Genomic DNA, 26,330 nt, shown 5'->3' with positions numbered 1-26,330 from the left:
CTGTGTTACTTACGGTTGAGAGGCAGACTCGCATTGGTTGTGCCTAGCTTGTTGGCAGCCACACAAGTATAGTTGCCGAAGTGCTCCTGTGTCACGTTGGTAACAGTGAGAATGGATCTTGTGCTAAAATTTTGAATAATAATTCCTTGTTGGCCATTGAAGAGCCTGGAAGACAAAATTTTGAATAATAATTCCTTGTTGGCCATTGAAGAGCCTGGAAGACAAAATAAACTCTAGGTAAATATTTATTGCGGATATCATGAGATTTTTTTCTTAGATGGGGTTGTAATAGCAACCACAGTTTTGACCACGCTTGTGTTAAAGCATGATAACGGTGCAGTTATATTTTCCTTACATTAATAGAGGAAAAAAGAGGTTGTACAACAGCTGTAGACTGTTCCTGTGGGATTATTTGCACTATATAACAAAATGAGCTCAGATATCTATGTGTCTTATTCATACATTGTTTTGTGTTTTAGAAAATTAAACATACCAGAGCAATGACATCTCACCTGTTAAAGTCAAGAATGAATTAATGGTTAATTCCCTTAGAAAGATTCCCTTAAAAGCACCAACTGATGGTTTCTAGGTAAGTAGCTAGGCCACTTCAGATGATATTACTAGATAACTTCCAAGAAAGTTAACCCTACAATTGTGATAAGATGGTTTTGAGTGAGTCCAGGGTTAACAGCACTTTACTGCTGCCACGTACAATCTAGACAGATGATTTGCTGTTAGATGATTCATCTATAAAAAGGCAGCTATATATTATTAAGGATAGTATTTAAGGCTGAGTCTCATCTCTGCCACGTTTTAGGAATGTGTCTGGGAAAGTCTTTTAAACTTTCTGGGCCTTAATATGGGATTCAGTTTTGCCTGATTCCACCCTAACGACCCAATAACCTCCTTACAGACTTACCAACAGAGGCTCTCACTCCCACATAGACTGGTATAGCTTTACTGTTTTCAGTGCTCCCCATGCCCACACCTGCTCCACTCTTCCTGAATCTACATCCAGTGGTCATGATCTCCTTTTCTCTCTGCCATCAAATCCTTCCTTTCTCATTTAGGGCTGACCTATATCCTATCTGTCTTTCTCTGATGCGCCTTAAACGATTCTCCTCTCTTCCTCTCTGTGTGTTTCTCTCCAAATTGTTGTGGGATTTATGAAACCAACACCACATTCTTCAATCGTTCTCTCTAGCAGTTTTTAAGCACACAAGTCTTTTAAACTCAAATAAATTAAATTATCTTAAATTCTTCAAAAGGCAGAGCCATATGGACTTATTTTATTTTATATTTGAATCCTACATAGCACTTAATAGTGGTATCCTAGGTACATAATAAATATTTCATAGGTCAATGGAATCTGGGTGATGTCCCCACAACACAGGAGGGGATGTCAGTCCTTTTCAGTGGCTCCTTCAAGAAATTCACTCTCTCATTATGAATGCTGCTATAATGAGGATGCCAACCAGATAACTTCTCCTTAACTATCCCCTATGTTTATTGTGAAAAAGATGTGCTGATCACAATATGGGCTATCTAAGCGCATAGCCTAAATGGCATGTTAGCATTACTTCTTTAATGTGTTCAAGTTTTAGTACTAAATATGTATTTAATTACAAAGATGCTAATAAATTGCATTCCCTGAGAGTTTAGGTTGAAATCCTTTGCATTATGTTATATGACTTGTATCTGAATTTAGATAAAATATACTATTGTTAAATGCAGATTAAAATAAGCAGTCATGTTTGATTATTCTGGGAATCACTTATATTCCATGTAATAGCTGAATTTGGCTTATCTAAAACTCAAGCTTTAATCATATTAATAAAATTTTGAGTTGAATAAATATTGAAAAACTTCAACCTGAGCAATAAGTCTGATGATTTCCAATTCTGACACAAGAAAATAGGGCATGAAATATCAAGGCTATGGCAGCTTTTACTCCTCTGTTTTATATTGCAAATCTATCAAAATTTATGCTAAATTCTCACCATGATTATTGCACATTTTTCTGCATCACATTAATAACTTTATTTTTAACCAATTAATATTTGTTGTATATTAAAAAAATCAGTTCGATTGTCCTGAGAGCATAGGCATTATAGCTCAAATCACTCTCCATTCTCTGGAGGTCTCAGCAACTCCGTAGACTACTAAATCCCATCTATCAAACCAAGATTTATTTGGGTGCTAGAGAATTGAGAAAAAAATAGTCAGGATCTTTATTTAGCTAGACTCTAGGTAGAAAATCTTAAGAGAATATATTCAGTTACTAAATGGAACTGTTTGCTTATGTTCCTTATGGCTGTCTTCTAAGTTGGCTTCCAATTCTCTGCCCTTTAATGTATCTAAAGGCAAAGCCACAGATGTTGCTAAATCACATATCTTATCCATGCTCTGTATGTGTAGGTACATTTTTGGCTTCTGGCCAGCAGTGCTATGTGCATCCTCACCAGAGAGGCACTTTAATGCTCCACCCCCTGCTGCTCTGATCAGCCTGGCAGGTGACTATGGCCAAAAAAATTTTAAAAAAAAGAAAAAGAAAAAGAAAAATATCTTCCCTGGGGATATTTTCTTTCTTCTAGGGAAAGTTACCTCTCTGAGATTATGGGAGAATCCAAAGCTTCCTTTATTATACAGTTGGGAGTTTCAGAAGTGCTGACGGCTCAAACGCCATTTCAGAGCCTATTTTTGCCTGATAGATGTCTGGGACAGCCTTTGCAAAGCTGACCTTTGAGGGAGAATGACTTCTGAGATGGAGTTTATCTCTTAAGGGTGTACTTCTGTGATTTTCCTACAGGTATTCTGGGGGAATGAGGGACTTTCTCAGCTATACCAATTGTGAAAATAGTCATTAAATTGATTCAAAGATGAGTTCTGCACTAGGTGATTAGGGACTAGGCTGGGCAATACATGATTTCTGAAGAGTTTTGTAGGCCCTTCAATGGTCAAAGCCGAAGATAAGAATCAGACATATAAACAAGCATTTATAACAGAGGGTGATTTAGGCACAACAAGGACCTGTTAACATGAACACATCTACTGTTAGTTATTGGATATAGAAATCTGAGCCATACCTAGAAGTCCTGTCAGTATGGCCCTGACATCATTTCACTCCTTGATTAAAAACAAGTAATAAAAGAGCTCTTTAACTGATGATACATTTTTCTTTATGAAATAGATTTATTCCAATATGGTTGGATAAAATTTTATTTTCTGTAAAGGGAATTATTCCTTTTTATCAGTAAAAAATATATTTGGCAAAGTGAATTGTTATTCTGTGTTAAAGAAAATCCTTGATCAGTTTCAACCATGCACATATGGGCGTATTTACAGAAGATCCTGGCCTTATAGATTTTTTATATCATTTCAGACTTGCATGAAACCAGACTTCCTTCCATCAGCGATGTGAAATCTAAAAGTGACAACTCAAGCAATAGTTTACAATACATCTTTCAATAAAACCAGAGAACTAAATTTAGAATACTGTTTTATTTGAAGTTCTTTCTTTCTTTTCTCTAACACTTAACTCTTTTAAGTTCTAAGGGAATCATTCTTGTATTGACTTAGATTATAGAATGGGAGGTGTTTTCTTATAGTCCTTTCCCCTGAAGAGAGAAACTAATTTTGTTGAGCTAGGGGTTAAGTATGGTTCCTTTCCTCAGCAGTAGATCAGCAGCATACAGTACTTTCTTAGAAATGTGTGATCGTTTTAATTTTTTTGCATTTTTACCATTCAGTTGACCTTGTGGTTATAAGATTCTTCTATTACTGTTGTCCTCTACCCTCTGCCACTAATAGGAGTTTGTTCCCATACCACTATGATATGAATGTTTGTGTCCTCCCAGATTCATATGTTGAAATCTTAATCACCAAAGGCGATGGTATTAGTTGGTGGAGTCTTTGAGAGGTGCTTAAACTCATGAAGGTAGAACCCTCATGAATGGGATTTGTGCCTTATCAGAGGCTTTAGAGGGATCTCTCGCTCCTTCGGCAATGTAAAGATATAATGAGAAATCTACGACCCAGAAGAGGACCCTCACCAAACTATGCTGACACCTTGACCTTGGACTTCCAGCTTCCAGAGCTGTGTGATAAATATCTTCTGTTTCTAAGCTTCCCGGTTTATGGTTTTTGTTATAGCAGCCCAAATGGACTAAAACACATACTGAAGACCATTGCCCTCACTCTTCTTTCTGTCTTTTGCTACTGCCACATATCTATAAACTGCAGGCTGTTTGCTTTGCTAGCAGATGTTGCCAACTCATAAGTAACACAGCCTAACTAACCATTTCTGAGTTAGAATAGTCTCATATTTTCAAGTGCCAGTCAGAAGTAGCACATGGAAGGCATACTAATAACTAGTAATACTTATTTTTCTGACTCTTGAAATGTTTACAGACTTTACAATCATAACCTCTCTCAGGCAATACCTATCTAAGACAGCCAGGAGAGCCCACAGCAACATAACTGCAAAACTGAACACCCAGCCATTGGCACTGATTAAGATTGCAAAAATAAATGGAGCAGCTACACTAGACCACATTCATTGTATATTTATAAATCCAGCCTCACTACACATTTTGGGACTTTTTTTCATTATGCTTTTTCTTATCAAGAGTAACAATAAATATTTCTAGAAAAACAAGCTCAGGTGAAAATAGTCACAGAAAGACTTCATTACTGATAGAGAAAACATATATGAGACTATCAGACAACATTTACAATGTTAAAATAACTTGGAATAGGAGTCGGAGAGATGCTCTCAAATGATGATAGACCCTTCATCAGAGTAGAGTTACAAGGAAATATAATAACAACATATCATGATATATAATTGGATAAGATTAATATGGTCTTATTAATTGATCTTTGGGTGTTAGCATAGCAGAGATAAAAGAGTAGAGTAAAGAAGGAAGTTCTTCAATCATAAGAATTATTTGTACACAAAGAAAAGAAATGTAACTTCTAGCAATGGACTGCAGGCTTATGGAGTTCCAAGAGGTGGTATGAACTAAAAGATCTAACCAAAAAAAAAAAAAAAAGATATAGAAAAAGTCAAGGGTGATGGTAGAACTCTGACATAGTTAATGGAAATGAAATTTTATTTGGTCATGAAATGTTAATCATATGCCTCCTATGCTTGAGGCACTGATTTAGAACTCTGCCCCTCTCTTGCCAAAAAAGCACAAATATGACATAGCTACTATCTAAAGGACCTTATCTCCACCTGAAATCTGAAGATGATGTTGAGATGGCATACAGGTCATAATGCTTTTCTCAATGATACAGTTCTAGCTTACATATATTTTGGTTCTGAATCAAAGCTATATTTCTAATCTTTTCAATGTGAGCAGGAATGCTTTTTGTATGTGCAAAGATTAGCTGTTCTCAACATATTCATGACTGAAGTAATCTAATTTTAAAACATTTCAATGAACAAAAAATGGTTGGTGTTAAGAGTGTAGGAAACTGATATTCAGAAAACGTTTAAGCATTTTCAAATGTATATCAATCTTTATAACAACTATAGGAGGTAAGCATTATTATTCCCATTTTACAGATGAGAAAAACTTTAGAAAGATTAATTTATTTTCCATCATCTGACAAACAGCAGAACCAAAATTCAAAACCATATTAATATTACTATTAATATCCTACCAAAATAGCTATTAGTATTCATATCACCAAGCAGAAACCAGAATATTGTATTTGACTTTGGAGAGACAAGTAAGAAATCATTGGTGGTTGAAACCAGTGAATAAAACAAACAAAGCTAAATAGAGTGGTGTGTGGCATCCATGCCACGGAAAGCCAAGTCCATCCATGGGGCAAATCTAATGAGGTAAAAAAGTCAAAGAAAAATTTAGGGTTCAGTTCAGCTAGCTATCTTGAGATTTCTCTGGACTCTTAATTATCTATTTGGGTCTAGTTATGTCCTTCGGTGCAGTCTCTTACAGCATCTATCTTCAGCCTCAAAGGAGTCACCCTTTCAGTCTATTTACAGAACTCAAATGACAAGCATGAAGTGAGTTTTCGTCTCCCTCCCTCCTCAAACTATCGCCCCAATACACAAACTTTAGCATCGATTATTGTTTGTTTTCTTTTCCTAAGTTCATTAAATATTTGGGCGGTAATAAATCTCTTCACATAGTGTATACACATAATGTGACAAGAATAGAAGAAAAATACAGCCTAGACAAGTGGCAAGAATGCATTATTTTTAGGTAAGTCCAAAATCGTTTCTAAACATGAAGTGTTAGTGATGCTATAGAGTTATTGTGTTATCTCTTACTTGGTCAAATTGGCATCATAACTTTGAATACTTCTCTTTGTCACACTACTTTGGTTGTTAAGTTTTCACATATTAGTGTGATTTTTGATTACTGTCTATATTCACCATGAGAATGTAATTATTAGGCCAAAGTCCCTCCTGGTTATGCAAGTATGTAGCATAGTGCCAGGTACTTAATAATTGATACACAGTAAGTAATTGTTGCATGTTTGACTAAATAAATTACACATTTTTATAATTTTTAGTTTTTTTATCTGTGAAATGGGAAAAATAAAGTCAATCTCAAAGTATTGATGTAAGAAATTTCTTAAAAAATAAAATATAATGTCTATGAACATATATATCAAATAAAATAGGCACTAGATATATGATGGATGTTATTATTATTGTTCAATGATAGGGTCTGTTTCTTAGAACAGATACATTTCCTCTCAGATGGCAGCAAAATATTAAATATTGAGCATACAGGAAATTATTTTTAAAGAAAAGATGTAGAAGAGTGACTGAAAAGATCATGCCATCATGATTTTAAGATGTGCCAAACTCAGTATCAATTACATGTGCATTATCAACCTCATCCAAGCTTTTCACAGATGTGCAGGGTAGATCAAAAAAAAAAGTTAAAAGGAGTAAGAAACTAGAGAGAAATGAAAATTTATGTGAACATGCTGCTATAGCAACCTAGTGGTTTACCATGTTGCTTGGTACTCAAGGCTCAAAAACAATATGATATCATTTATTCTTAGGAACAGACTGAAGAATCTCATGCATCACTGTCTTAGCCCCAAGGAGTATCTATCTTTAGCTGCACATTTGAATAAATTAATGTTATTATAATATATTAGGACACTTTCATGATTTAGACTATAATAGGTTATTTAAAATGTATGTCTTGTTTACTTTATCAATTTTAATGATATTAATAATTTTAGATTAGAGACCTCTGGGCTGCCTTACTTGTGACAGTTTGATTCATATGAGGAAGATATTGCCTTTTAACCCTACATCAAATAAACAAAGGCTACAGTGCAGGTGTCAATCCTCTCCTGACTGCATGAAGTCTTGTATCCCTGACAACCTGGCCTATGACTAGATTTCTCCCCTCTGCTTGAACTGCTTTTCTAATATCAATGTGCTCATGATTTTAATGTCAAATTTCATCCCACAGTATACCAACACAACCGTTTTGCAAAGACCACATTCACAAAAAAGAAATCCTGGGAAGTCAGAGTTGAGTAACAGAAACCAGCTTCATTTCTGTAATCATATATAGGGTTTACAGTGTCCCACAACCTAAGGTGACAGGATGCATTTATAATAATATTCTTTATTAATTTGAAAGTATATTAAAATAAGAGTGGCTCTACTTTATCATTATTAAAAGACTATGCGACTCATTCTTACAACAGAATGTATTCCAAACACCATGTTAGAAGCTGGGAATACAATGGTGAACAGGGCAGGATCCTTGCTCTTGGGTAGATTATAGTTTAGTAGGAATAACAGGCAAGTAGAAAAGTTGAGTATAGTTTAATAAGTGCTTTGATAGAGGTGGGTTCATGTGAATACATCTGGAGAGCTCCCTTTAATAGTAAAAAAGGCTCAGGGTAGTTTTGCTGGTAAAGACGACATCTCAGTTGAGACTTAAGGACGAGTGGAAGGAAGCCAGCCAAAGATAGCCAGGCACAGGCATGTGTGCATGTGTGTGTGGAAGGGGCTTATAAGCAAATGGGTCAACCTATGAAGGGGCCTGAATGACAAAGATCATGTCACAGTTTAGAACTGCAATATTTCAAGATGGCGACAGTCTTTATTGTGAGAAGGTAGAATGGCAAGATTCACAGCCACACAGGCAAACAGAAGCCAGAACATGAAGGCCTACCATTTCACACTGTGGTATTAGGAACTGAATTCTATGGACACCGAAGAACTACTAAAGGGATTCAATTATAAAGTGACAAGATCAGATATTTAATTTTTAAATATAACTAAAAATTTAAGAACACAAACACATTCCAGCTGTACTGGTGGGAAGGTGCATGCAGTGTGAACATCTCAATTTCAGTGTGTCCCAATCCAAATTTAGCCCGGTCCTTTCCAAATCTCTTTTCCTGTGTCCTCAGCTTCAGTTAATGGCTTTACCATTTATCTGTCACTGAGATAGAAAACTCAAATTACTTTCATATTATCCTTTTAAATATCTAATCAGCCACTGAAATGCCACCTTTTCTCTCTTGTTTTTTAACTGTGCAGTCAATATTTCAGTTTAAGCCATATTACATCTTTCCCTTCCATTACTCCCAGCTGCTCCAAGAAACACTTTCATCAGACAGCGAGTGGATCATTTTACTACTCTTGGAAAGCTCTTCAGTGGTTTCCCAATGCCTATGAAATCAAGTCCAAATGTCTTATCGCTACATTTAAGACATTTCAATTCTTGCCCTAAGGTGCCTTTCTAACCTCACTTCTTATAACACTGGATTTCACATTCTGTAGCACAAGGCATAAAAAACTCTCCACATAATGCTTACATGACATTGCCCATGTTTTTGACCCCTTGCAACATTTAGAAATGCTATTCATCATTTGGTGTCCAGCACAAAAGCCGCCTTTCCTTGAAGCAACTGTTAATGTTCTGATTGGAGTTCAATGGACTCTTGCTGTGCATTTTCCATGGACTCTATTTAAGATTCCCTTAGGATTTTCTTACTTAGTACTTAGTTCATTGTGGTAATTTTTATGACAAATCATAAACTCTTAGTCACAGTTTGCAAACTGGAGATGGCCTACTTTCAACTTTGTTTAACTGGTTCCAAGTTTTAAATATAATAATATGTATTTATGTCTTACATGTACATGTGTTCACAAGTTCTCAGTAGTTGAAATGCTCCCAGTTGTTTCACATATTTTCCCTTTACTTTCCTGGCCTCAGATGACAAAGTCATCAGAAAGGTGATGGAGTTTTACTGATAAGACTTTGGGTATTAAAAGGAGCAAAATATCATTAGAATGTAATTAATAAAATAACAAATAAAGTAATACAATACAATAATAGAGAGATAATATTAGAAATTCAAGTTCCTTCGATGCAGGAACTTACTTCCTTTTCAAATTTTTCAAATTATCTCACAGATAGTGCCCAATGCATATTGTTGAATGTCGAAGTAAAATCTGAGATCAGCAAGGAAGATCATCTTTAACATAGGGTGATAATGACACTATTTCCAGTGCCCTTCAAAATCAAAACATGTAACTGCTCACTCTTGTAAAAATGGCCTTGAGAATAAGAGAATGAAAATGAGAGAGAGAGAGAGAGAGAGAGAGAGAGAGAGAGAGAGAGAGAGAGAGAGAGAGAGAGAAGGGATTTATTCTGAGTAATCAAAATTAGAGTGTAAAATCTGAAAGAGGACTATCCTGACACAGAAAATTAGGGGCTTGATTTTGCTTTTTATTTAAAAAAATCACTTTTTTGAGGTATAATTTGATATATACAAGTATGTACATATTTATATTGTACATATGATATACACTAAATTGTATATATTTTGGGGATAAGTATATACCTGTGAAACCAACACTACCAAAGCCATAAACATATTTATCACTGCCCATTGTTTCTTCAGAATTAGATTTTACTTCTTTTCAACAAGTCATTTCACCTTTATGAGATACAGTTCTTTTCCTCAGATTTAATCTAGTTAAAATGATGCAAGGAATGGGTAAGATTGTGTAGAGTGAGTTATATAATATGCATTGCAAGATTGCACAGTCAGCATGTAGGGTAAAGAGCTATGTCATAAAAATTGGCCTTGGAAATTTCTTAAATTTCTTTGCTTTAAACTACCATACTTTATAAGATTTTTAAAAGTGGACGGCAAGTACCCCAAGGTAGGTACAAAGTGACCTGTTGGAGTGTGGGAAGAAAATAGTAGAATGTTAATTTAAGAATGTACATTTATGTCCATTTGAATCTCATCTTTTAAATTTTATCTGTTGTATGTCATTTAATGTATGCAATATAATAGTTCATATATTCACATACATAAGTTATAAATTAGTGTGCATATATTGGTCTTTTTTGTTAATGTTTATATTTTATTCATAGGGGTATATGTTCCAAAAGTGTTATGGACTATTTTTTTATATCACTCTCCATGGTTGAGCACCAGATCCAGTAGTTGGCTTTTGTTTTAGAACCATGTCATATTAAGTACCATCTTCAACGTGTGCATTTAATATTCTAAGTGATATTAGAATGGAGAGTTACAATGTCAGAAGGATATGGGAATGAAGACCAGTTGAAGGAGCAGTGAGGCATGTCTCCCATTGTATGTCTTTCTGGAACATGTTGAGCAGTGTAGCAAGTCTACACCATTTAAATGGTTGCTGTTATATATTTACCTCTTTATTTCTTTTTCCCTATCTCTCTCATGTAGCACTACAAGCTTGAAGAGTTGACTCTGTGTAAGAGAAATGTAAAAATGTGCACATTTTGCAAAACTATCATATATGAAAATGCTTTGAAAATCACAATGTGTTACATAAATGTAATGTATTCATACCTTTGACATAAATAAATTACATGAAGAAAAACAGCAAAGAAAGAGGATCACTGAAGATAAAGAGAAATATTTTAATTCATTTTCTAGTTTCTTTGAAAATAAAAGAAGGGAAGAAGAACCTCTTTCTCATATTCCTTTATCAAAGTGAACACTTAGATGAAATTTATGGCCTGTCTGGATGACCAGGTAGTAAATACCTACAACAGGAAAAAGGAGAGGAAAGGTCATTTTGGTTCATTATGATTTCTCAAGTTCATTTCACCTCTGTAAAGCCAACAATGAAAAATCATCATTTCCTAAAGTGAAAACCTAGCCTGACTGTAAAAGGTCATCATAGCTCCATGCAAAGTGAACTTAGCATACTCTATGTGGTTGATTTTAGACATTTTCCTATCTACTCAATGGTATCTGTATATGTTTTGTACATATATGTGCATATAAGTTTCATGCACAAAGATTACTAATCCTTTACAATAAAGCAAAATGGTAATGCTCATCACATTTCCTCTGAAGCAGTGGTATAGACTGAATAATTAACAGGATTCTAAAATGAGAGATGTGCTGACATCATATTTCTTGTAAAGAATGACTTAAAGTGCATAGATTAAATGTGAAATTTACTGCTTAAAAAGTCAAAATATTATAGGTTCTCATCATCAAATACAAAACATTCCATATTTTAGGTACACATTTGTTTTTTAACTAATATATTGATAATTTTTAATGTTTTACCATACACTTTTCATTCATGGAGGTAATTTGTATTTACCTCATTTGTAACTTTTGTATTCCTATCTTAAATTATGATGAAGGATTAAGAAAAAAAATTTGTTGCAATTAAAGAATTCCAAAAAACATTGCTGTTATTGGTCATTTGCCTGGAAACAGGCCAAACAAATAAAATATTATTTAAAAAGCCTGGAGCAGTTAAATGTCCTGAGAAATCAGTAGGCATGTCTTTCTAGGCCTCATGCTAGGATTTGAGGAACTCTAAAAAAAAAAGGAGGAGGGAATTCAACCAAGCAAGCAAATAGCAAAATTCTGATCTAAAAAAAGGTGGTAATGACAGCTTCACAAAGTGATACAAATCTCATGTTTTTTGCAATACCTTAGTCCATTAAAATCTAATTGATGTTTTTAGCCTTAATTGTAAATGAACATACTGTTCTCAAGCCATAGATTAACTTAATTTCACTTCATCAAAGACATGATTTGATTAATAGTACTTTGCTCTTCCAAAAATGTCCTTTAAATGCATTTAAGGAGTATATTTCTTCTTATCAATCTTCTTTATTATTAAAAAAAAAAGTTTAAATTTGTGGTTTTCTCTGTAGTTTAACTCACAACTCTAAATTTTCCAATATTTAAATGTATATGGAGTAAAATTAATCATACTGTCCCTGACAGGTATGTTGAGACTATACTATTAAAAAATGACCGTTTTATACCAAGGGATAATATTTTAATAATAAATATATAATTTTGGTCATTCTCATGATACTTATCTAAACAATGCAATAAGCTAAAAGTCAAGTAGCTAATATTCCCAGTAAAAATAATTACGTCATCCATGAGGGAGACCATGTAGCATCTTTGAAGATGGTGTCTGATGATTCTCACCTCAATATTCACATCCCTGTGTTTCCTCTCATGCACATTGAACAGGGTCACTCTGTGTGACTAATATGGTATTGCAGAAATGACAGAGCATGACATCTGAGATTTGTTCAGAAAAGATATGGAAGATTCTACCTTGCTTTATCTTATCATTAGTTCTGAGAAAAGTCAAGTGCCATGTCATAGAGAGAGTCAAACAGTCCTGTGAGGAGGTCCACATAGTGATTAACTGATGACTTCTGTTATTAACCAGCACAGATTTGCCAAGCATGTGAGTGGGCTATCTTGGAAGAAGATCCTACAGTCCTCATCAAGCCTTCAGATGACCAGCACCAAGGACATCCTTACTGTAGCCTGATGAGAGAGTCTGTGCCATAACCATTCAGCTAAGCTGGCCCTGGATTCCTAACTCAAAAAACTGTTTGAAATAATAAATGCTTACTCTTTAAAGCTGTCAAGTTTTGGGTTAATTCGTAACTTAGCAATAGATAACTAATAATGGCAATGTATACCGGGGAAAAACCATGGGCTAAGAGGTTGACAAATCTGAAATGTATCCTGATGGCAACTTAAAGTTGCTCTTGGACAGGTTATGTTAAGTCTCTTGTGTCTCAATTTTGTCATAAGTAAATTGAGGATAATAAATCATACCTCATAGAGGTTTGAGGAATAAATGACATAAAAGTATTAGAGGGCCTAGAAAGTGATTTTCCTTTGCTAAGTATTTGCTTTCTTCTTTTCTTAAATTGTGCTTAATTTTACAAGACTTTTTCTTAGAGGTTTCAAGTGGATCATTATTAGTACATAGCGATAGATTTTACAGGATGCAGAAGAACTGTATGTAGAGATAAGACTAGGGATGTTTGGGTACTGTCCCTGTTTTTTAATTTATTTTTCATGTATTTGTTTAGAATTTATTGTAATGAAGATTGGGCTTTGAAGATCTTGATTTAAAAGAAATGAATTTTTATAAACATTCCTTTAAGTAGAAGTGAAGAAAGCCTGTAAATTACTTTTAAATATTTTTGTATGCCCCAAGTTCAAAGGATCTCTAGGCAATAAAACTCTAGATCTTGCAAAAAATCCTCTACTTTGACAGGGTCTCTGACAGCTTCATGCTCTGGTTGGACACCTTGAGGTCAAGAAAACAACTTGGAAACATACTTTTTCTATTTCTTCTCCGTGTGTCTCTTGATTCCACTATTTTTGTGTCTTTGACTAAATAAATTATGAAATTATACGTTTTTTTATGTGTGGTCTTTCATTTGCTAATTCATAATTGACCTGCAATGCCTTTACCCTTGGCATTTAACATTGACATTTCAAATATTTTTTGATAGATTCTGAGGGGCCATGACCTAATACGATGGATTTACCATTGTATGGGGGTAAATCCACGGACTCTGCATGAAGATTTGCAAGACTTCTTGCATTCAAATCTAAGCTCTGACACGAACTGCATGGACTTGTGCAAATTACTTGAAAATACTCTGTGTTTTGGTTTTTCCCAAGCATGATGAGAAAAATGATAGTATTTATTTTAATACAGGAAAGAGGCATGAGAACTACAGAGATTGACTAAATCAAGTGGAATTCAGAGCCTGCTACATGCTGTTAGACTTGGAACCTGGCTGATCAGCCAGACCACAAGGAACCTAAAGAATAAAAGAAGATTCCTACTGAGATTACTAACAACTATTTACCCATACCTTTAACACTGTATACTTATATCATGAAAGGAAAACAGGAAAACAATGACTTTAAGCTGTACCTTGCACAAGTTAAAAATAACTCCAACCATTCATTCCATTATTTACTTCCTATAATCAGTAATTTTTCATAGAAACTAAGAAACAGATATAAATCCAATTTCTCAAACACTTAGAGTCTCATTCTCTTACTTAGAGATGAGACTATGTCTAGGTCTGAGGAACGTTATTCTTTCTATAATAAACGTTCCTCTATCTTTAACTCTGGTTTGCTCTTGAATTCTTTCCTGTGTGGAATCAAGGACCATCTTTTGGCAGGTGTAGGACTTGAGTCCCCACTCAGGGGGATTCGCTTAGTCCTGCATCAATCTTAGAGGTTAATTATGAAAATAAACTGTGTTAATGTTTATTTAACAATTTAGAACACTACTCATCAAATAGCAGGTGCTTTTGTTAATTTTTCATTTTGATGAGGTAAATATTTGAATGGCCTGGGCCCTGAAACTAGCATGGTAGATCTACTTAGTGAGTGTAACAATAACTCAACAACGAGAATCCATCTCTCTCTTATTCCCTGCATATACTCAACGTTGTTTTACTATAATTTTGAGAAAAATTTATATATTCCAGTGGTGTATGATCATTTGACTAGTTCCCCAAACATAATCCTAACAAATGACAAAAGTATACCTTTCTCTGAAATAAAATTATGTTTCTCTTCTACAAGGACATTCGACTTTCACATCTCCTAGATTTTCTCTAGGTGTGTAAGTGTGTTGGGGTAGAGGCATTGATTGGGGAGAATCAATCAACCTTTTTTAGGAGTGGTTTCAAACTCCTTTGAACATCCAATAAAGCTATAGTCTATCCCTTCAGTAGAGAAAAAATCACTGAAGTTAAGACTATGAGACCAATTGGACTTTTGCTATATCTGCTATATGCCAAGAAAGTGGACTAAGTATTATTGTAGCCTTTATTGACAATGGTTGCTGCATTTAGGAAAGAAAAAGAGAGTTAGAGGAAAAAAAAAATTAGGACATTGTCTCACAAAATATTAAAAGTAAAATGTACTTTAATGAATGAGTTCTCACTTGTACTACTGGGAATAATTGTTTGTTAGCTTTTAAGAAGGGAATGACACAGACTCAAAAGTGACTTTAAAAGATACGTAAAATAGTTTAAGTCATCATGTAAACTCTTTTCCTTGGTAGAGAACCGGGGATTGGGGTATGGGGGTTTCAAGGATGTCTTATGGAAGGGTGGATTCTGAACAGGTAGAACTGAGGCTCTCTTTACCCCATATCTACCAGAGAACTGTTACTTTCATAGATATTACTTTTTGGGCTACCAAATAAGACTGCATTTAAGTAAAGGGTTTCATAATGTTAGGTAGTCAGACATGAGTGACGGGGGAACAAAGAAATAAGAGCCCAACCTAGAGACTGCCCAAAGAACACTCCAATGGTAGTAGAATTCTGGATATGCACACATGCACTAAGCAGAGAGTTATATAGCAGCCAAGTGTCAATCAAAATGACCTCACTTACCAGTCATCTAGGAATGCCTTTGGAACCACTCACCACGGCCTAAATATAATGCAGACATTCCCACTTCTGGGGCCTTTTGCCTTTTTTCATTATTATAGTTATAGCACTCTGTTATAGCTCTTTACTGAAACCATGTGCCTCCTTGGGACATTCTTTGTCTTTCTAAAATATACTTTTAATAAATCTTTTCTAAATCTCACTGACCTGCGATTCTTCATTGCATCAATGAAAGTGAACCAAGGAAAAATGCTAACTACACTTCTTGCCATCGTTATCCCTCCCCTTCCCCGCTGCCATTGAGGTGACACCTAACTCCAACTGGCCTCAACGGTGACAATAACTTTCAAAGGATTGAGACCCACTCTTCCCGATAATTGTCTATAAAGATAATCACAAACTGAAAAACATCTCAACTTGAATAATCAGAATCTGAGAAAGGTTATATTGGCGGATATACAATCTTACACAGTGTGACAAGGGTGACCCTGGAGAGATTTATCTTATTCTAAATACATAAAAATATGGGGGCTTCCATGAAGCCACAAGGAGGTAGATTTAGCATTAGTGAAAACATTAATTAGTAAAAAGAATTAAAAATTGGATATCCCAAATTATAGAAGAGGTTGCATATAAAATAGCTACAAAAAATTTTAGGTAAAACCATAGTCAGTTCTTTGGAACAAATGAGATAGTTTTAGGGATATGCTTATTAAGGCCGATATTGAAGAAGAAAAATATTTTCCACAAATCCTCTTTTGATTACAGTTTTAGAAACAAAGTACCTACTTATGCTATATCCACATCACCAGTTCTTATGTAATTTCACTAGTTTTCTGTTAAGACATTTAGCTGTAATTAAATATGAGCCATGACAGAAGTAAACCCCATATGTATATGTTGAATAGTATGAAATTGCCAATAATTAGCATTTTTGACTGAAAAATGGCCATTTCATATGATTCAACCTAACATTTTCTTGAATATCTCCTTCCCTAATTTTGAAGCAAAAAAAATATATATTTTTTATATATAGAATATAGAGAGAGAGAATATATATATATATATATATATATATATAGAGAGAGAGAGAGAGAGAGAGAGAGAGAATAGAAAATATCCCTCCCTCTGCATTATGCTTTCCAGTTAATCCACTGGAGTCCCATTCTCCTTTGATAACTGATAAGACCAGCTAAAGAGGTTTGAATGAGCCTACAAAGTGAAAATGAAGAGAAAGTAGCAGAGTCCTGACTTCTCTCATTCAATAGCTCTTGCCAAGGCTTTCTGAGGCTTCTCAAGGGCACACTCATACAGAGCTGAAGTTAGTATACCCTCAAAAACACATTGCTTAGTCCTTTAACCATGGATTTTATCTCCTCTACAGCCCCTTTAGTAACAGACTATCTGAAATACAGTGCCCTCTGGGAAAAAAAAAAGTTAGAATATTTTGCAGGAAAGTGAGACAGGTGAAAGGGTTGAGGTTTACCAAGGAAGCCAGGCAGACATAGCAGCTCCGATTGCTTTTGGAGTGCTCTCGTGGAGGCTGTGCAAGTCCTTGAAGAGTGGGTTTACTTGGTTATTAAACATGGTTGCCAGCAAGAACAATGGTGTGCTAGTTTAGAGGGGAGGGGAAGGAATAAAAGACATCAGCTTCGAGAGCTTTGCAGGCATTTCTGAGATGGTATAAACCAAAGTGGACATTTCTTCTGGATGCTATTAGCTACTCTCCCTTCCCACATGGGCCCCTATGGTCTGCCTGCCTGCGAGGAGACTGTTGAGAATCATTCAAGCCAGTTAAAGAAATTGCTTAAAGTAAGTATCTGAAACACAAACACATTAGCTCAAAGTGCTTGAAACAGTAACAATCACAAAGTCCTTACTTCTTTTCTCCTTTGTACCATTCAAAGGCTGGAGGCGGCACACCTGCACCTTCACATCTTATCAATCCACTGCGCCCAGGGGCCACGGTGCCAGATTTAATTTCCTGAATAGTAGGAGCAACTGAAAAAGAAACAAAAAAACTGGTGGGTAAGTAAAAATAATCTTCAGCAGAAATATAACACACACATCCATATATTCCTATTCTTTCTATATTCAAAGCAATCTTATACCTGATAGGCCAATGCATCACATTTTCAGTGTTTTATGCTTCTAATACTAGACTAGTCACTTTTAGCTTCATTTTTCAAGTTGGACAATAGATGAATGTTCCCACGGAGTGTAGAGTAAATGCAATACATTTTGGTCTTGCTTCCTATAGGAAAAATGGCATTGGTAAGGGAAATACTTCATTTGTCCTCCAGTCAAGCTATACTCCAATAATAGCTCTCATTTATTGAGTGATCATTGGGAGGCACTGGGCTAGGTGCTTTATGTTCATGATATCTTCATAGCAATACTCTATGCTAGATAGTATTACCTCAATTTCATAAATGTGAAAACCAAAGCTCAGAGAGGTTAAGTAATTCGTCTAAGGTCACACAGTTGCTTAGTTGTAGAATTTGGATTTGAAGTCAGGCATGTTAACTCAAAGCCTAAGCTCTTTCAATATTGTTTGGTTTTTTCTTGTATACTCCCCATGCTATAGCTCTTTAGTCATGTTTTAAATTGTGGTTTCTTCTACCTGGAATGCTATTCTTCCTCATTTCCACAGATTCAAGAGTTAATTTAGGTGACTCCATCTCTAAACTCTTCCCTGTTGCTCTGGCTAAAAAAAGCTTTCTCTTCTCTGAATAGTTTTCTAAATCTCTCATACCAAACACTTTTTATCTTGTATTGTAATTATTTATGAGTATCCCAGGCTTTCTTGTTAGCTGTCTGAGGCAGGGCAAATATCTGATTCAGTTTGCATATTTAAAGATCAGAGCACAATTCCTGGCACAAAATGTTTAAAAAACTTCTTTGTAGAGCAGCCATTCCTTTATTTATCAAATAATTATTGAGCCGTCAATACATGTCAGGTATTTCTCAATGCACAAAGCAGTTAAACTCCTTGACATGATAAAGCTTATATTCTAGATGGGGTAGGGGGTGGGAAAACAGACTGTAAGTGGTAAATATCATAAATAAGTAATTTAAATAAAATGTTAGAAAATGATAAGAAATATGATTTAAAGCAAGGTAAAAGAAATCAGAACAAAGAATGGATTTCAATTTTATGTAATTTGATTAGGACTTATTGAGAAGGTGAGATATAAGCAAAAAAATATAAATGAGTGAGTTTGCTATGTGGCTATCTGGAGAAAGTCTTCTAGGAAGAGGGAACAGCTTCCATAAAGACCTAAAACTGAAGCAAGCCTGATTTGTTTGAGAACCACCAAGATGATCAGTGTAGCTGAAGCAGAGAGAAAGTGAGAGACTAGCAGGAGATGGAGTATGATATTTAATTTTGTGTCAACTTGACTGGGTCACATAACATCCAGATATTTGCTAAACATTATTTATTGGTGTATCCATAAAACATTAGCATTTGAATTAGTGAACTTTGTAGAAGGCATATTGCCTTCTACAAAGTGAGTGCCCATCATATAACCCATTGAGGGCCCGAATAGAACAAAAGGCAGAAGGAGAATTTACCCCTTTGCTGCCTGACTGCTAGAGCTAAGACATCAGTCTTCCTCTTCCCTAGGAATGAGAATTATACCATTGGCTCCTCTGGTTCTCAGGCCTTCAGAGTGGGACTGAACTATACCACTGGCTTTCCTGGTCTCCAGCTTACAGACAGTAGATCGAGGGACTTCTCAGTCTGCATAGTTACATGAGTCAATTCCTCATAACATAATCTCTTTATCCATAACTATATCTATATCTAATCTATGCCTATATCTATATGTACATATATAATATGTATGTGTGTGTATATATATGTGTGTGTGTGTGTGTGTGTGTGTATATATATATATATATATATATTTGTTTATATATATGTTTGTGTATATACAGTTGACCTTTGATGAGCATAGGTTTGAATTGTGTGGATCCACTTATATGCCGATATTTTTTCAATAAATATATTGGAAAATTTTTAGAGATGTCCTAGCTACTGTGAAGCAATTATATCGATTACACTAGGCTACCATAAAGTAATCCTACTGCTGCTTCTTCAGTATTAAGGCACAAATCATTATACCTGTAAATAAATATGAATTTCTTTTTCACTTTATCTTTTCATTTTTGATATCTAGTGTTAATAATGCGTAAAACATCTACAATGTTGTGTGTCATGTAAGATAATTTTGATGTAGGTACTGACAGACAGTGGATTTATCTTGTAAATGGACGTCGTAAACATACAACATCAATGAATACAGTCAGGACTGTAAATTTATTTCCTCTTCCTTATTATTTTCTTAATGTTTTCTTTTCTCTAGCTTACTTTACTATAAGAATACAGCATATAATACATATAACATACAAAATATGTGTTCATCGACTGTTTACATCATCAGTAAGGCTTTTGGTCAATAGTAGGCTATTAGTAGTTAAGTTTTTAGAAAGTGAAAAGTTGCACGTGGATTTTCAACTATGTTGGAGGTCAGCACACCTAACCCCAACATTGGTCAATAGTCAACTGTATACAGATACACACACACACACATACACACACACACACACACATATTATTATTGGTTCCATTTCTCTGGCAAACCTTGAGTTATACATGGGGCCAAATGAAGAAAATCAGGTAGGACCTTGAGGGTAATTTTGAAGACTTAGCTTTTACTCTCAGTGAAATGGTGAACCCCTACAGAGGAGGGATATAATCTGACTTTTGTTTTAAAGGTATCACTGGCTATCATGTTGAGAAAAGACCATAGTGAAGCCAGGATGAAAGCGAGGACTAGTAGAAAGCTATTGCAGTAAGTCAGGCAAGTGATATTGGCAGCTCTGACTAGGGTGGTAGCACTGGATGTAGCGGAAAGTGATTGATTTTGGAGTCTGTTGTAAAGTTGGAGCCAATCTTGACAGATGTAAAATAAAGACAGGAATCCAGGATGATTTCATTTGACTTAACTGGGAGTTAAGTAGAAGAGTTCTGAGGGACATATTTGGAGTTGTAATTTTTTAAATAAAATTTTTAATAGCAGTTTTAAGTTCACGCAAAACTGAGCAGAAATACAGAGATTTCCCACATATTCTGTGCCCTAACACATGCATAGCCTCTCCATTATCCACATCCCCTACCAGACTGGTACATTTGTTAAGACTGATAAACTTACATTGACACATTATTATAACCTAAGGTCCATAGTTTACATTAAGGTTTACTCTTGGTGTTACACATTCTTTTTGAGTTTGAACAAAAGCATAGGGACAAGTATCCTTCATTATAATATCATACAAAATATTTTCATTGCCCTACAATTCCTCTGTACTCAACCTAGCCATGTGTCTACCACCCACTCCACCACTGCTGGCAACCATTGATCTTTTTACTGTCTCATAGTTTTGCCTTTTCCAGGATGTTATATAGGTAAAATCATATAGCCTTTTAGATTAACTTCTTTCACTTAGTAATAAACATTTAAGGTTCCTCCATGTGTTTTTGTGGCTTGATAGCTCATTTTGTTTTAGCACTTAATAATATTTCATTGTTTGGATGTACATCAGTTTATTTATCCATTCCCCTACTAAATAACTTTTTGGTTGCTTCCAAGTATTGACAATTATAAATAAAGCTGCCTAAACATCCGTGTGAAGGTTTTCATGTAGACATGTTTTCAAGTCCTTTGGATAAATACCAAGAAATGCAATTGCTGGATTATATGCTAAGAGTATGTTTAGTTTTGTAAGAAACTGACAAACTGTCTTCCTAAGTGGTTGTACGATTATGCATTCTCACCATCCATATATATGAGTTCCTGTTGTTCCACATTCTTGTCATCATTTGAAGTTGTCAGGATTCCAGATTTTAGTCATTCTAATAGGTATAGAATGGTATCTCATTATTTTAATGGCATTTCACTGATGATATATGATGTGAAGTACCATCTTATATGCTTATTTGCCATCCATGTATCTTCTTTGGCAAGATATCTATTAAGGTCTTTTGTCCACTTTTTAACTGGGTTGTTTATGTTCTTATTGTTAGGTTTTAAGAGTTCTTTGTATATTTTGGATAACAGTTCTTTATCAGATGTACCTTTTGGAAATATTTTCTCCCAGTCTGTGGCTTGTTTTTCATTCTCTTGATAGTGTGTTACGCAGAGCCAAATTTCTCATTTTAATGAAGCCCAGCTTATCAATTATTTCTTCCATGGATCATGCCTTTTGATGTATCTAAAAAGTCATCACCAATATCAAGGTCATCTAGGTTTTCTCCTATGTTACCTTCTAGAATTTTTATATGCATGTCTCTTCATAAATAATCTCTTTTCTATCAATCTTTTTAACATAGTTCATATTTTAAATAACACTATTGGAAAAAGTTTAGTGCAGTAGGAACCTTGAAGATGGAAATATGAATTCATTCAGACAAATGACTTGAGCAAATGTATACTTTGGATATATTTTAGATTTCTTTAGAAAGCAATAAAAAGTACAGAGTTTAATGGTTTTTAATATATGATGAATATAAAAACTGTAAACACAATAGAACATTGCCTTTCCTTTTAAAAATACACTTGCAAATTCACTATTTTCTGTTAATGGTGATACTTCACTTTGAAATTATACCACCTCTATATATCTGTCTTATATTTATTTTTAATAGTAAAGGTTCCACTTATAGTTCTGAAAAAAGTTCAAAGAAATATTTTTATTAATAAAAGTGCTTGCTAATAATAATTAAAAATAATGAAAAATGTTTACCAAAAAAGTTTCAATTAGAAAATGGTATGAGATAAAATACATACACATACTTTATATATGTAGCATATATGAATATATGAATATATATGCTACATATATATTCACATACATACATTCATACCATATAAAGAGTTATTTAATAAATGTCAACTTTCTTTGTTAAGCAAAGATTCACCTTCCCATATAAAATAAAATAAAATATAAAAAAGACATGTCCAAATAAAAACTCATTTATTTGTCAATTATTATGACACTGTTTTAGGTATAGATAAGATTATATTTTTCCTCTTGTGCTCATAGGTTTTTATCTCCTTGTCACACTAAGAGATATCATAATCTTTTATGATATCCAACTATTATTGAAGATGAAATAACCATATGCAACAGGAGATCCATCACAAGTTTCTATTGATAACCTGGTTAGTTTAATTACTCTATTTGTCAAGGAGGCCACAACTCATAACAATCAAAACCATGAAATCAAGAATACTACCTGAAAAACTAGGCATAATGTACTGAAATAAAAATCTAATTTGTTATTAAAAAGCTTTTATGTAGTACAGTGTGCATGTGGCTCAGAGTTAGGTACTTCACCACACAATGAAAGGGACAGGATCCTGTTGTCCAAAGGTTCATAGGCTGCTATGATGGACACTTAAAATGGAAAGCTATCTAAAATATCATATGGAAGCATAGATGAAAAACAAATCAAGAATTAAAATTGAGCATAATAAAAAGTCCTAAGAGTACTTTTTGCGTTACAGAATTAAAAAGTTATGAGCTGTGAGTAATTAATAGAGAAAGAGAAGTCTTATGTAGATTTCATTTTGAAGCTAAAATTCTAAACTTGAAGTCTTTATTGATTTGTCTGAGGAACATGAATGAACCCTTATATTATTCTGCCTCTTTTGAAAATGACTGTTCAAGAGGAAGAGGATCAATCCATTTATTTATTCTTAATTCCTTCATTAATTCAACAAATATTTTTATCAAGGACCACATTAATGAAAAAAATTACATTCCTGGCCTTAAAGGGTTAATATTATTGAGGCGTGTGTGTGTGTGTGTGTGTGTGTGTGTGTGTGTGTGTGAGCATGTGCATGTACAAACAGTAAATAAATTTTTTTTTTTTAAATTTAAATAAATAGTAAGAGATTAACATGAACTGAGATAGAAAATGAGTAGGGTAAAAGAAACACCCTATATTGATAAGGCAAAAATGAACAGAGAATTTAATAATGTAAGAAAAGGAGTCACATAATTGGTTATCTGTAGGAAATTATCAAAATAAGAGGAAACAGAAAAGTCAAAAGCCCTGAGTTGGGAGCATGCTCGAGGTGGAAACGTGCTTAACAGGATTAAGGAAGAACAATATGGTCATCTTGGCTTAAGTAGATAAGAGAGAGGAAAAATCTAGAAGAGAAGATTGGGGGTTGGGGGTAGCTGAGGCTCAGATTCTATGGTGTCTGGTTGTCCATGGTAAAAGTCTTTGAATTGTATTCTAAGGAGATGAGATTTTGGAGATTTGTAGTAGAAGAGCAACATTGTTTGATTAACAGTTTACAAAGATTCTTTAGCTGCTGTGTGGAACATGGTCGGCAGAAAGGTGAGGAAATAGGCAGAACAGCCAGCTAGAATGTTATTGCAGTAATCTTTAGGATGATGAAAAAGTCATTGGCCAATCCATAGAAAAGGCAGAAATTGAGAGAAAATTTAAATACATCATTGGTCATATTGGACCTGAGTCAACTCATTTTAATTGACTAGCAGTGACAAGACATTTCTAGTGAAATTTCCAGGTTTATACCATTCTGAACTGAATTGCTTTGCATAAATAAAAGAGTTCTGTGGGTTCAGAAGTTTTATTATACTCAGCAAGTTTCTTTTCTACACAACATCTCAGAGACTGTGATGCCCACATATTCCTTATGGATTTCTTATCGTATGAAGCTTTGTTCAAATTTATGAGACCACGGAATTGTAGAAGTTTTGTATCTGAGTTCCTGTAGGTCTATATTTTGGGGGACATAGTCAGGTACACTGGACAATTGGACCAGTAGATGTCTAAGATCCATTCCACATACTATGCTATGTGCTCCATGATCTTTCAGGTCAGTAATCATCACTGGCCCAACAGGCTCATAAGCTATAATGTACTTATGAATTTTACATGAAAAGAAGTCCTCAATTCTTTGCATCATAAAGATATGATTACTTATTTGCGTGCAATATGTACCACACAACAGTTATGACTAATTAATTCTCCAACTGGAGCAATAATAGTGAATTATAAGCATGTTTGGCAAAGTTGTACAAAGCACTCATTTTCTACTCTAATGTTCCATGTTTTAAGAAATTGAATTGGGCCCTTCGTAGAAAAGACAAATTGTACAACCTGAATTATTGCTCCCATGGCCTATTTCTTTTACATCATACTCCATTGCTCTATGAATTTTGGCCCTGGCCCAGCAATATAAGCTATTTTTACAAGAACTGGGAGTGTAAATGTGCGTATCTACATGTGTTTGTTTCCAGAACTGTTTTTCTTTCCATGGAGATAGTTTTTTGTTCTGCTCAGATACAATCCTTTTAGTTACATCAAAGTAGCAAAGAAGGTGATTACCTGGGCTCCTCAAATTCATAAATACAATATCATCCTTTGGAATAGGATGATTTATGTGCACTACTAAAATTTAGGCATACTGCTCCTTATGTGAAATTGCATATGGCTGTGAGCTGAAGCAATTGCACAATGAAAAAAATCAAACCAGAAGAATGTTATTAAACAGATGTGGGAACAGCAAAAAAACAGATGTTGGGAAAAGCCAGCAGTGAAAGGGTCAAGAAGGGATATTTAACACCTGTGTGATTAGATGTTGGTAAAAGAGGAGACTTCCCTTTTCATTTACTCAGTGGGATTATTTCCTTTCATTGTTTAGCCAGTCATTTCAGGATGAACATAATTAAAGATTCTTCATCCAAAACTCCAGGCTCTGCAGGTGCAAGCAACAGAACCTTAGCACTTGGCACTCAACAAGTCTAATCAAGATTCAAGTTCTCTTAGTTACATGATAATAGGCACAAAGAGTTTCTTCCTCTCTTGCCATCCCTCATGGGAGCTTTGTTTGTTGTACAAAGTCTTATCATTAAAAAAAAAAAAAAAAAAAAAAAGAATGAGTGAGTCCAAGGATTACTTCAACAGCCTTAGAGAACTGAGGTAGTTAAAATAAAATTTTAGAGTTCTGAAGGCAAAAAAATTTGACCACCATCTGGCCCTCTCAAAATGATGGACATGGACAGTGACTAAAGTGCCATGTTAAATAATAACAACAAAAAAGAAAAGTAAGAAATAGTAAAGAGAAATAAATCAAGAAGAAAGTCATCCTACAGAAGCTACATAGGAAAATATTGTGGTAAATAAGCATGTTGACCTTAGAACTTGTAAGCTACACTAAGGCACCTGTGGTCAAATGTACAGATTTTGAAAAAAAAAATTAAGGTTTGCAGTACCTAATAGAGAACACATCACATAGGATGAGATTGATGATAATTGACAAATTTGACAATCTTTCAAAGGTTGTCATAGATCTCACAGAAATGGATCATAAATAAGGTCAATAAACCCTTTCTATGAAGCAAATCCATCCTTGCATTATGGCCTAATTTAGTCTTAAAGAAAGTTAAGAACTCCATGATATTGTAAGAGAAAATTTTTAAAACAGATTTTTTTCTAGTCAGATTTTTTAAAAAGCAAACTATCGAAATAAGTTGAATTTTAATCTTC

The 26,330-nt window shown here is 34.5% G+C and overlaps 1 protein-coding gene across 2 annotated transcripts in view; it reads right to left on the bottom strand.

Annotated features, from left to right (window-relative positions):
• Positions 1 to 26,330, bottom strand: part of NEGR1 (neuronal growth regulator 1) — an 800,836-nt gene that overhangs the window by 166,917 nt on the left and 607,589 nt on the right. For both annotated transcript variants that reach the window (XM_011365696.1, XM_011365697.1), the window contains 2 exons: positions 17,617 to 17,737; positions 14 to 165 (listed from right to left, as the gene is read on the bottom strand). In XM_011365696.1, the coding sequence (XP_011363998.1) occupies positions 14 to 165; positions 17,617 to 17,737 (273 nt within the window). The remainder of the gene's footprint in view (positions 1 to 13; positions 166 to 17,616; positions 17,738 to 26,330) is intronic.

This window comes from Pteropus vampyrus, unplaced genomic scaffold (assembly GCF_000151845.1).
Source record: "Pteropus vampyrus isolate Shadow unplaced genomic scaffold, Pvam_2.0 Scaffold115, whole genome shotgun sequence".
NCBI classification, from domain to species: Eukaryota; Metazoa; Chordata; class Mammalia; order Chiroptera; family Pteropodidae; genus Pteropus; species Pteropus vampyrus.
The sequence above is the reverse complement of the archived record's forward strand: the minus strand, read 5'-3'. Positions and strand labels throughout refer to the sequence as shown.